This window comes from Myxocyprinus asiaticus, chromosome 28 (genome assembly GCF_019703515.2).
Source record: "Myxocyprinus asiaticus isolate MX2 ecotype Aquarium Trade chromosome 28, UBuf_Myxa_2, whole genome shotgun sequence".
Classification (NCBI taxonomy): domain Eukaryota; kingdom Metazoa; phylum Chordata; class Actinopteri; order Cypriniformes; family Catostomidae; genus Myxocyprinus; species Myxocyprinus asiaticus.
In genome coordinates, this window is record NC_059371.1 from 24,821,159 (window position 1) to 24,834,114 (window position 12,956).

Consider the following 12,956-nt stretch of genomic DNA (forward strand, 5'->3'; position numbering starts at 1 on the left):
ATTTTTTTCAGTAAATCTTTATTTAGCAGTGCATGATCAGAACGTCATGACCAGATTATTTTAATTAACCACTCTTCTCTATATGTTCATACTCTCAATTACTTAAAAAAATAATGGAGCGATTTATATATATTTTTTACTTTTTCCCCACATGAAGGCAAGTTTTATACAGGTGCTGTACATTGTTTATATATATATATATATATATATATATATATATATATATATATATATATATATATATATATATAAACATTTACAACTACCACAATGTAGAGACCACAAGGCTTTTTTTGTGTAAGATAAAGCAATGCAAGGCCACATTATCATACATACAACCTCATGACATGAGATGCACTAGAGAAACAAGCTGCAAAAACTGTTGAGATTCATGATCAAGAAGCAATCATAAACAGTTTAAAACGTATTCACATTTTTCAGCATCATATCACTCAATTTTGTAGCATATGCAATGTTTGACCGATGTCTGCTCTGCCCATATGACTGTAAGAGACACAGTTGCAAAAATACTGTTATGGAAAGTAGATCAGATACTAAAAAAGGACATTAATGCAATAGCTCACTCAAAAAAAAAAAACAAATAAAATGATCTTCATTTACCCACTTCATGTTGTTCCAAACCAGCTCGACTTCTATTCTTCAACATTAAGCTCAGTCAACATTTGCTTTTATTGCATCTTTTTTCAATACAATGAAAGTGAATGGGGGCTGTCAGTTTCTAAAATTCTGCCTTCCACTGAAAAAAAGGTTATACAGGTTACGTTTGTATAAGTCATACAGGTGTGGAATAACATGAAGGTGAGTAAATGATGACAGAATTTTTATTTTAGGGTGAGCCATCCCTTTAAAGTTTTATCTATAGTTAAAATCTTTACAGCGATTATGGACATTGGATCCAAAGAGCTACATTTTCCTTGGGTACAAGCGTCTTGACGATGTGCAAAGACAATTTAATTAAAAATAAACTGTCAATATTGCGATTACAATGCAGTACAAATCATTTGATAGAGAAGGGAATGTACTAAAAAGAATAGGATAAAATATAAATGTTAGACTGAATGCAAAAATATATCTGATTTTCTCCCAGTTCTGCTTTACCTTCTAATTATATGACCGAACATATGATCCCAGAATTTATGCCACATTTACACACCTTGCTAAATGGTCCACCAAAAATAACTTTAAAAGCTCTAGCACTGTGAAAAAATACATACCTTTTAAACTGTTTGTTAGAAAGCCTTAAGTGTTATCAGAAAGCTGGAACACTAATAAGTGATCTGGCTCAGAATGGATACAAATATCTATCTATACATGTACATTTTTATATTGTAATATTAATTTCAATAAATTACATTTGTGTTTTCATAAACACACAGGTAGTAAACAATATACTTAACCACAAGTGTCTGGTCTTTTATAGATGGATATGTGTCAAGCTTAGAAAATGATCAAATCAAAGCTGATTTATGCACAGCCTACACACAAAGTGAACAACCTCTGGTCACTTGTTTGGACTGGATCTTAAGGACAAAGAAAGTTGCATCATTACAAACCTTAAGTTGTTCTAAAGACATGCAGTAAATCAAAGTTCGAGAATTAATACAGAATTAATAGATACACATTTTTTATGCCTTCACACAAAAACATCCTTCATGTTTCCAGACATTTCAAAGCAAACAACTTCATCATACCCAATGGGGTTTCACAGGTCCAAGGAGACATGGACAAGTCTCTGTAGCTGCAGTCTGATTGGCACAAAACTGATGGCTGTTATTGTTGGTGGGACAAATACACCATCTTTTCAGTACACTGAATAAAACAATGCATGTTATCAGTGTAAATGCTATGTGTAGATACGAAACATCCAAAAAAAATCTAAAGTTACACAGTGATTCACAAGTTGCCAGTTTTTGACCATCATAACTGCACTGCCAATCCTGATGAGCCATAAGTACTTTGCCAACAAGCTCCAAAATGTATTAGACTCCATGCACCGGAGGCTGAATCCTAGCAGAACTGGGGACCTTCCATGGACCTGGAGTTATAGGGGCTTTCTTGGTGGTAGGGTTCCCATTGTGGGAACTCTCTTGAGGGGCACTGCTGGAACCCCTAGGATCACTCTTTACATCCTCTTCTGTTGACCCTTTAGGTCTACTCTCTTTCAGTGCCCTGTCTCTTCCTCTATGGTCCTTCCGGTTGAGGGTACTGCTTTCAGCCTGTAAGTGAGACCTCTGAGGTTCTGCTATCTTGTCTTTATGGTATTTGTCATTGCCATCTCTGACCTCAGGCCTGGTCTCTCCAGTTTCCCTGTCCTGTCGGTGCACAGTGTCCTCCTCTTTGTGTCTCCGTCCATCAGTGCCCTTTTGAGATAAATCCTGTCTGATCCCAATGTCCCGCTCCTTCTTAGTCTTTCTAGGGCTAGTGGATCGATCTCTCTCCCTATGACCAGAGTTATCAGTATTCATTTTTTTTGGACTTTGAGAGAGTTCCTTCCCATTGAAGTGTGATGCATCCAGTCTTCGAGGACTAGCAAAATTGTCATTGCTGTCATGAGGCATGCTTGAGTCACTCTTTCTAGTTTGGTGCTTGGCTTCTCTGTAATGTTGGTGAAGTTGCCCAGGAAAAGCAGTCACCGGGTTGAGGAGCTCCTCAGGTGTACTGGTTTGGACTGAAGAGGGGTTAATCTCAGTGGAGCGAGAGGTGGAGGATGGAGATTCTGGTGCTGACGGCTCACTGGATGCGGAATATCTTGGAGAGTTTGCAGATGGACTTGTCATAGTTTCCTTAACATCTGAAATGAATGCAAAACATGACAATGATCGGAAGTGTCAGAGAAGTGAAGGGTTAACATGAAGGGGAACATAGGGTGCTTGTTCACAATTTAGGCCTGAAACATACTCTTTCCGTGAATGGAAATGCATCTAGCTATGCAAGCTTAATTTCATGCATTGTTGCATGTCAAAATAGGTCAGAGCACAATTCAACATGCAGTCCAAGTATGTCTTGCGTTTTCACACTTGCCGCAAAAACTGCTGTAGATTTATAGTTGCACCAACTAGTCGACTACTCAGGTTGGTTTTGCGCCTAGTCGACGCGTTGCGTCCGTGCCAACTACTCATGGATCACATGATTTCAGTTGCGTTTGTTCTATATGGTGATAGCAAAAGGAAAATTAATGTTTTGAAATATATTTGAAATTATGTTAAAGTGGAAATTAAGTAAACAAGGAGCGCTTTGCATTACAAAGCATGTATGATGGAACCACGCTTCAAAGTACTGCAGATACTTAGTGTTCATTTTCACATAAAAGCCAAAATTCTTGCAAAGTGCCCTGAAACCTGAAACTTTTATGACAGATTGACACGCTATGGTTTAAATGGGTTTCTTTCTCAGTATCTGTAAAAATGATGGACATCATTTGGAATTATCTGTCAATGTTTATAAAATGTGGAAAATAGTAGAAAAATTTAGGGTAATGCAGCCTCCAAGTCACCTGCATAAGGTACACATTGACCCACCAAGTAACGAACTACTTGGCTACTTTTCTTGACATTTTCTACAAAAAATGAGCAGCCGTGCAAGCCCATGTCTTCTATGGTCAACTACTTTAACACATACAGTTTAATGGCACAAGCATTTGAAGCTAACTCGATCGCCCCCTTGAGTTCTGAGATTTGTTAAGGCGACAGTAATGCATAAACGCAAGTTAAACATGTAAAATCGGACCACACGCTTACAATGCGATGGCCAAGCATTCACATCTGAATACTTGTGAAGAGTATGTTTCTGGGCTAATTTATAAACATTTGTTTTTATCCCCTTTTTTTCCCAATTTGGAGTTTCCCAAGTTGGAGCACTACTTAGTAGGTCCTCGTGGTGGCGTGGTTACTCACCTAAATCCGGGTGGCGGAGGACAAGTCTCAGTTGCCTCCGTTTCTTAGACAGTCAATCCACACCTTATCACGTGGCTCGTTGTGCATGACACCGAGGAGACTCCCAGCATGTGGAGGCTCATGCTACTCTCCGTGATACACGCACAACTTACCACGTGCCCCATTGAGAGCGAGAACCCCTAATCGTGACCATGAGGATATTACCCCATGTGACTCTACCCTCCCTAGCAACCGGGCCAATTTGGTTGCTTAGGAGACCTGGCTGGAGTCACTCGGCATGCCCTGGATTCAAACTCGCAACTCCAGGGGTGGTAGTCAGCGTCAATACTCGCTGAGCTACCCAGGCCCCCTTGCTAATTTACAAACTTAAACATTAAACATTTTATTTTAAACAGTATATAATGGATTTCGTAAACCTGCAGAATACAAATGGTAGACCGAACATAATTACATTTCTGCATTCCAATAAAGACGTTCTCAATGAAACTGTCACAGTTTTCAGTCATCAGTGGCTTTTGGCCTTCTGACAGTGTGATACATATCAGCAGTTAAAGTAGCTATGAGAGAGAGTTAGACCCAAAATGGTAGAGTTTCAATTTCCCTTCAAGATAAGATCTTGCTACCAGACGTCAAAATCAGTGGCTCCTGACATGGGCTTCATTTTCTCAGAGATAACATTCAAAGGGGTTCATTTCTTTTATTTTCAGGTATAAAGACACACTTTGTCACTTAGTAACTGTACTGATGTCTGGTCACAAGAAATATATGTAGTAACATGTTGCCCACAGTGGGTATCAGACCACACAACTGTGTCAATCTATATATTAAGCTACAGTATATATGATCATGGAAATGGATATCTATGTTGGAACTGTGATTAATTGTATTTATTATTTTTATTTTTCTTATTTAAACTTTGGACATTTACAAGCAAAATGTTCATTTTAAAGCTGAAGTGTGTAATTTTGCCCAACTAGCATCACCAAACAGCAAAAATAATAATTGTTTTCAAACAGATAAAAAAAAAAAAAAAGCCCTTCTTGCATTGGTTGTACAAACAGATAGTTCCACCACAAACTCACAGCACTGGTCGAGTCAATATTACTGTCGGGCTGGACGGGCCACACAATCAAACAGAGGAATGCTTTAAAAGTGCCACAGTTTTAGGTGAAATCAACCTTCAAAAGGCTTACTTATAGTTGACTCTGCATGTAAAGTTGGGATATGAGTATTTTAACAGTATTTAAAAAATTACACACATCAGCTTTAAGGCAAAAGAAAAGGAAAGAAAGGCAGACCTGCACAAAACAAAAAAAGCATAGACGAGGAAGGCAAAATTTACCAAAGTTATTAGGGACAGACCGAGAAAAGCAGAGAAGCCTTTAGTGATGCTCTGGTTTCATGTGGAAGCACAGTGTGGAGGAGGAAGAGTTCAGACCTAAATGAGGAAGAGAGAGATGCATAGACCAGTGCCCAGATGGAGAGAAAGAAAAACAGAAATAGAGAGAGAGTGCGTAAGAGTGACAGCATTTTTGAAAGGGGCGATGCATGAAGATAGGAAGATCTGACATAACATGCATATGATTCCACATACCCAAATCACTCAGCTAATATCTGAGCATAGCTGACAAATTTTTGGAATTAGCACATTTGCATGCAATGTTTAGACAGGGGCGGTTTCTAGGGTCAGTAGGTATTCAGGGCTTAGCCTAGGCATCTATGGATACATATTTGATGAAATATCGGAATATAATACACTTTATAATAATGGTGTGTTCACGTCATGTTGGAATGACCGTAATTACGAGATTCCGACTCGTAAAAAGCATAAAAAGTCTCGGAATTGTATGAAAGCTCCAACCTGACAGTTGTGACGTCATGAAAAAAGAACCAAAATGGGAGCGGCCTCATCAGTTAACAACACAACAACATATGGCATCTTTTATTGCCATGATTACCTGCAGTGTTTTCTTTGTTCTTAAACATTTTGCAACAACATATTGAGGTGAATTAATGTAGTGATACATATTATGCTGTTATCAACAGCAAAGCCATTCTGGCGTCATGAGTTTTGTCATAGAAACGGATAACTTCCAAGTTCCCAGGACATGAACTGGTCCGAGTAGAACCTCCGCGCTGCCATCTCGTGATTCTAGTAATTACGGCACGACGTAACACAGCATAAAAGTTTAAATGTTACATCTGTGAGGCATCTTTAAATATTACTCAAACTACTAAAGGTCCCACTAACTGTTCTCTCAACTTCAGATATGCTCGAAATTCAGAAATTGCGTGCTTTTAACACTATGTGCTTAAAAACATTATTTAAAAAAATACAATATTTGTCCTTTTCGGCTTTCCGTAGGTCGACGCGGGTGCTTTAAGTCCATTTTTAGAAGCTAGCAGGCTGTAAATAGGCAAAAAGAGGTACTTATGATAAAAACAAACAGATTTGCCAGTATTTGCAAGGTATAGTGCATTGTGTCTATTTCATGTCAAGAGTGTTGCAATAGAACGTAAATGTCCTGGCACCTATCTTAAAGTTTGTAAAGTCCTTGAGCACATCTGTATATTACTCTTTATTTTCAGGGTTATAAATTTAAATATTCGGTACTTACTGAATCTGGATTGACCAACTCAATATAATTTCCAATTTCTTACCTAGACAGGTATGTTGGCCAGACACAGCCATAATTGTGTCTGCTGCGAGCACTGTTGCATGCGCGCACATACAATACATGAGATCTGGAAAGCAGCTGAGAAGACAGCACATTTGTACTGAATTGAGTCTGTATCTAGTGTTATTTATACTGTAGAAAGATAGCTATCATTAATTTATTTACTGTATATTACATAGTATTCAAATACATTGTTAAAATATTAAAATAGAAAATCTTTTAATATCAACTTAATTCTGAAGCACTGGTACTTCTGACATTGCTATAAAATGATAAAAACATTTGGGGCTTTACGGAAAACATTTGTGGCTTAAGCCCCGGTAGCCCAGCCCTAGCGCCGCCCATGTGTTTAGATGGTGTATAGGTAAGTATGATGATGATTGCATTTCTCAATAAATCAGCTTTTGTTGTTACATGAGTATTCTTTGTGTCGGCTGGTAATTTTGAGGTGAATGTCAACAGAATTTTTGAACAAGAGTATTGATGTAGTGTGAATGGCTATTGAAAGTACCTTTAGAAAACACAGTGCACAGAAAAGGTAATTGGCACAATACACTTTCAATGGCTTTTAAAACTAAAACCGTAGAAATCAAAACAGTCCCAAGAAATTGATGTGTTTTTGAAAGGGGAATGTGTAGGCTTCAGGGAACTGATTTTTTTGTGGTTCATGAAGCGGTAGGAATTTAAATGAGGGCTTCTGCACACCTGAACAGACTTAAAGAGCCAGTTTGGTACTGAGAGCATCTCTCAGCTATGTCCTCTTTTATTTGACAGCAATGCTTTTATTATTTACAGTTAGTGTGTGTAATTATCTCTGAGCGTTATATATACAGACTCACTATGATCAGGCACTAGGCCCAGTCCAGGCCTCAAAAGCAGCAGCACTTTATTGCCCCCTGCCTGGATGAGCTCAATGGCCCGTGTGTGTGTAATGCCCTGTGTGGTTTCACCATTGATCTCCACTATTTGATCTCCAACCTGTGAAGTCACAAATACAAACACACATACAATGTCATCAGTCACTTCTAGAAGAACTGATTCTTTAAGTGGAACAACATTAAAGTAAAATGAGCTGTTTCAATTATCTGGTAATAGTGTGAACATTGTAAAAGAGATATTCAAATGAGCTGGACATGGACTGAATATATGAAAAAAGTTATATATAACAATATTACATTAAAGGGATATAGTTGTGCTTAAAAGTTTGCATACCCTGGCAGAAATTGTGAAATTTTGGCATTGATTTTGAAAATATGACTGATCATGCAAAAAAACTGTCTTTTATTTAAGGATAGTGATCATATAAAGCCATTTATATCACATAGTTGTTTGGCTCCTTTTTAAATCATAATGATAACAGAAATCACCCAGATGGCCCTGATCAAAAGTTTACATACACTTGAATGTTTGGACTTGTTACAGACACACAAGGTGGCACACACAGGTTTAAATGGCAATTAAAGGTTAATTTCCCACACCTGTGGCTTTTTAAATTGCAATTAGTGTCTGTGTATAAATAGTCAATGAGTTTGTAAGCTCTCACGTGGATGCACTGAGCAGGCTAGATACTGAGCCATGGGGAGCAGAACTGTCAAAAGACCTGCGTAACAAGGTAATGGTTCTTTATAAAGATGGAAAAGGATATAAAAATATATCCAAAGCCTTGAAAATGCCAGTCAGTCCTGTTCAATCACTTATTAAGAAGTGGAAAATTCGGGGATCTCTTGATAACAAGCCAAGGTCAGGTAGACCAAGAAAGATTTCAGCCACAACTGCCAGAAGAATTGTTCGAGATACAAAGAAAAACCCACAAGTAACCTCAGGAGAAATACAGGCTGCTCTGGAAAAAGATGGTGTGGTTGTTTCAAAGAGCACAATATGATGATACTTGAACAAAAATTAGCTGCATGGTCGGGTTGCCAGAAAGAAGCCTTTACTGCGCCAATGCCACAAAAAAGCCTGGTTACAATATGCCCGACAACACCTTGACAAGCCTCACAGCTTCTGGCACACTGTAATTTGGAGTGACGAGACCAAAATAGAGCTTTATGGTCACAACCATAAGCTTTATGTTTGGAGAGGGGTCAACAAGGCCTATAGTGAAAAGAATACCATCCCCACTGTGAAGCATGGTGGTGTCTCACTGATGTTTTGGGGGTGTGTAAGCTCTAAAGGCATGGGGAATCTTGTGAAAATTGATGGCAAGATGAATGCAGCATTTTATCAGAAAATACTGGCAGACAATTTGCATTCTTCTGCACGAAAGCTGCGCATGAGACGCTCTTGGACTTTCCAGCACGACAATGACCCTAAGCACAAGGCCAAGTTGACCCTCCAGTGGTTACAGCAGAAAAAGGTGAAGGTTCTGGAGTGGCCATCACAGTCTCCTGACCTTAATATCATCGAGCCTTTCTGGGGAGATCTCAAACATGTGGCTCGTGCAAGACGACCAAAGACTTTGCATGACCTGGAGGCATTTTGCCAAGACGAATGGGCAGCTATACCACCTGCAAGAATTTGGGGCCTCATAGACAACTATTACAAAAGACTGCACACTGTCATTGATGCTAAAGGGGACAATACACAGTATTAAGAACTAAGGGTAAGCAGACTTTTGAACAGGGGTCATTTCATTTTTTTCTTTGTTACCATGTTTTGTTTTATGATTGTGCCATTCTGTTATAACCTACAGTTGAATATGAATCCCATAAGAAATAAAAGAAATGTGTTTTGCCTGCTCACTCACGTTTTCTTTAAAAATGTTACATATATTACCAATTCTCCAAGGGTATGCAAACGTTTGAGCACAACTGTAGTTCACCCAAAAATGAAAATTATATCATCATTTACCCTCATGCCATGTAAGATGTGTATGATTTTCTTTCTTCAGCAGAAAACAAAGATTTTTAGAAGAATATCTCAGCTCTTTAGGTTCAGTGCAAGTAAATGGTGGCCAGGCTTTTGAAGCTCCAAAAAGGAGATAAAGTCAGCATAAAGGTAATCCATAAAACTCCAATGGTTTAATCCATGTCTTCAGAAGAAATCCAATTGGTTTTGGGTGAGAACAGAGCAAAAGTGAAAAAGGAGTTACATTTTGGTCTGTTCTCACCCAATACCAACTGATGGATTATGTTAATGCTGACTTTATCTGCGTTTTGGAGCTTCAAATTTCTGGCCACCATTTACTTGCATTACACCTAAAGAGCTAAGATATTCTTTTAAAAATCTTCATTTGTGTTCTGCAGAATAAAGAAAGGCATACACATCTGGGATGGCATGAGGGGGAGTACATGATGAGAGTTTTTGGGTGAACTATCCCTTTAAGATTATTTAAATTAAAACAAAATTTAAATAAATAAATACAATAAAAATATTTTTTTTTAATATAAAACAATATTGCATTAAAATAATTGAAATAAATGTAATTAAAATTATAAGAGTTTCAGCGCTAAGAAAGAAAAAAAATGCACTTCTGTAACGCAACTATTAAATAAATCAAAAAGTAAATAAATAGACATTATTGGTTTGAAATGTGTAAATACTGAGTTGAAATGATTTTATTATGTGACAAGAAAGAGACCTGGGAGTGATATGACAGACATGACACTAGTACAGCATGTAGGATATCGGTTGCTTGGGACAATGGTCAAAAATATTTGAATGCAGAATAGTACGATTGACCAACAACAATAAAGTATTTTAGAGGGCCGTGTAATAAGTGCCGATATACGTGGCAGTGTTGTGAGAACTCACGTGTATCCTGCCATCTTTCAGTGCAGGGCCGTCCTCAGCCAGTCTGAGGATGAAGAGACCCATGTTATATTCCTTCCCTCCCCGCAGACTGAAGCCAAAACCTCTAGGCCCTCTCTCTAACTCTACAGGGTAACAGCCCTGGGAAACAGAGAGAATACAGCTGTTTTTAACAATGTTTTGCATTTTAATACAAAAATGAAGATTTTATGACACACTAAAATCTACTTACATTTGTGCTGTATAAGCCAGAGTAGCTAAACTATGCAAATATATGGTCAACACATTCTTACATTCACCTTAAACAGCAGAATGTTTTCATAGAGTGAAAATGCAAACTATTCTATCACACCTGTTACTGCTAACGAGAAATGACACTTGATTTGCATATCTTTATGTAGTTCTTTTCACAGATTGTGTATTTGCAGTATAGTACAAAACCTTAAGGTAACAAATATTCCCATGATCAAACTTGGGCTGCATAAAAAAAATTAAGTACTTAAGTGAGTTGCTTAATAATCTGTGAATTCTATTATTGTAACAATGAACATGAATAATTGCTCAGAGAACTGCTGCTGTCATGTAAATCTCACCTGCTTTGGCCCTGAGGTCATGGCAGTCCCCATATCACTATGAGGCAGGGTTTTGTACTTGGATCGGGCCATGCTGTCTTTCCTCTCCTCCGTCTCCATGCCATTTCTACATCACCACAAAAAAAGAAATATTGCTTTAGGGCATTAAATGAACCCAACCTGAGGGTGAGTAAATGATGACAGAAGTTTCATTTTTGAGTGTACAATCACTTTGATAATAATTATTTTGTTTACTTTTGACCAATAAACAATTGTTGTACTGTGTTGGGTCGCCACTTGCTGTGCAATGTAAAATCTGGGTCTTGAAGCGAATCCAGTTGTGCACCAATGGCCTTCATCATATTATACAGTACAGTTAACAGTGTTTTTGTTTAGAATAATGAGCAGTTCAGGCTTTAAAATGTTATTCCTACAAAAAGAGCCTCTCTTCAGCATTCTAGACCTCGATGGTCTGCTGAGCTCATTACATCCTTTTGTTGGACTTGAGCATGAGAGAAATCTATGACAATGGGCACCCTCTTATCTCAGCCCTGACTGTGAAGTGAGTTTACAACAACACTACTAAGTTTTACGCTGAAAAGAATGACCTGAACAATGCACTCGGGATTAAATAGCTGTCTTGACAGAAGAGAAATGGAAAGAGATAATCGAAAATTGAAGGACGTAGAATAAAAGAGAGCAGGATGCAGGAGATCAGAGCCGTTGTTATAAGAAACTATTTACAAGATAAAAGACATCATGCTTTTAGAGGCTAGGGAACTATTTCTTACATGTATAAGAGGCAAACTGTTTGACACTAAGGGGCTATTCACACATGACACGTTGTTGTGATCAAGAGTAAGCCAAAGAATTAGACACGACCTGCTGAGACTGTTGTAATCAAAGTTGGACTGCAGCAGCATGACATCTCAGTCAGCACGTTCACATGCACTTTAAAAGTTTGATTTCAGTCAGACTAAAACAATAATTTGTCTTTTAAAATGTCATGTAAATGCTTTACGAACAGATCAAGATAGTTTGATTGTGGCTCTGCTTTGTCCAGCATGTACTGTGCATGTACAGCATACACACTCATTGGACCATAATTGGCATTGTGCATGTAATCCAAAAAGATAGAGGAGCAAAATAGTGTTCTTGCACGAAAAACGAACATGCTAAATATGTCGTTAATGATGAATGTTCAGCTACCAAGTGTTCAATGTTCTGCTCAGAAAATATGGGCTGCCTTCTGAACATGCAAAATGACTCGCAGTACAGTACAGGCAGAAATTGTTTCAAAGCCTTCTGATTGGCTTAACAAGGAATCTGACCACAGCAGTGTGAATTTTTCCACTGTCTGTAGTTTTATTCTTAGTTTAAGTCTTTTGTTGAAAAAATGTCCTTTAAATTTACTCAATATTTAGTCATGCCATATTTATACATTTTAGTCAGTTTTACTCTGACTAAAACAGCATATAGATTTAGTCAACAAAAATAACACATTTCAGTTAATGTGCAAAATGACAAACATGTGTCAAACTGTAACAGACCAAACTTCAATCAAATATATAGAAAAATGCATAAACATGCATTGATTTAAACATGCATCACATACAGTACATAAAATATACAACAAAATCCAACTGTCCTTGTTTTGAAAACCAGAGCTACTGAAATAATAGCATTATATAAATAATACACTGAAGTAGCTAGCTACCTTTCAAGTTCTGAATTCTTCATGCTTTATAGACTATTAATTTTCCATGTTTTTGACAGTTTAAGGTATTGCATTGTGTATAGCACGTTTTATGAAAAAAGCGTATTCACAATGCAAGTTCCACATTATGACTAGCATGTAATTTACAAGTTCACCTGTTCAGTCTATGCAGATGTAAGTTGTAATATTAATATATAATTAGGATGTGTTTGAGTGAGGTAATTAAAAGGATAATTCACCCAAAAATGAAAATTCTCTCATCATTTACTCACCGTCATGCCATCCCAGATGTGTATGACTTTCTTTTTTCTGCTGAACACAAATT

At 37.6% G+C, this 12,956-nt stretch overlaps 2 protein-coding genes across 4 annotated transcripts in view; one reads left to right on the forward strand and one right to left on the reverse strand.

Annotated features, from left to right (window-relative positions):
• LOC127419036 (V-type proton ATPase subunit S1-like) overlaps positions 1-12,956 on the forward strand; it is a 691,126-nt gene that overhangs the window by 115,534 nt on the left and 562,636 nt on the right. The gene's annotated exons all lie outside the window — the stretch shown is intronic.
• Positions 200-12,956, reverse strand: part of LOC127419027 (membrane-associated guanylate kinase, WW and PDZ domain-containing protein 3-like) — a 203,567-nt gene continuing 190,810 nt past the window's right edge. For both annotated transcript variants that reach the window (XM_051660052.1, XM_051660053.1), the window contains 4 exons: positions 10,936-11,041; positions 10,346-10,483; positions 7,432-7,570; positions 200-2,812 (listed from right to left, as the gene is read on the reverse strand). In XM_051660052.1, the coding sequence (XP_051516012.1) occupies positions 2,001-2,812; positions 7,432-7,570; positions 10,346-10,483; positions 10,936-11,041 (1,195 nt within the window). In that variant the 3' untranslated portion in view covers positions 200-2,000. The remainder of the gene's footprint in view (positions 2,813-7,431; positions 7,571-10,345; positions 10,484-10,935; positions 11,042-12,956) is intronic.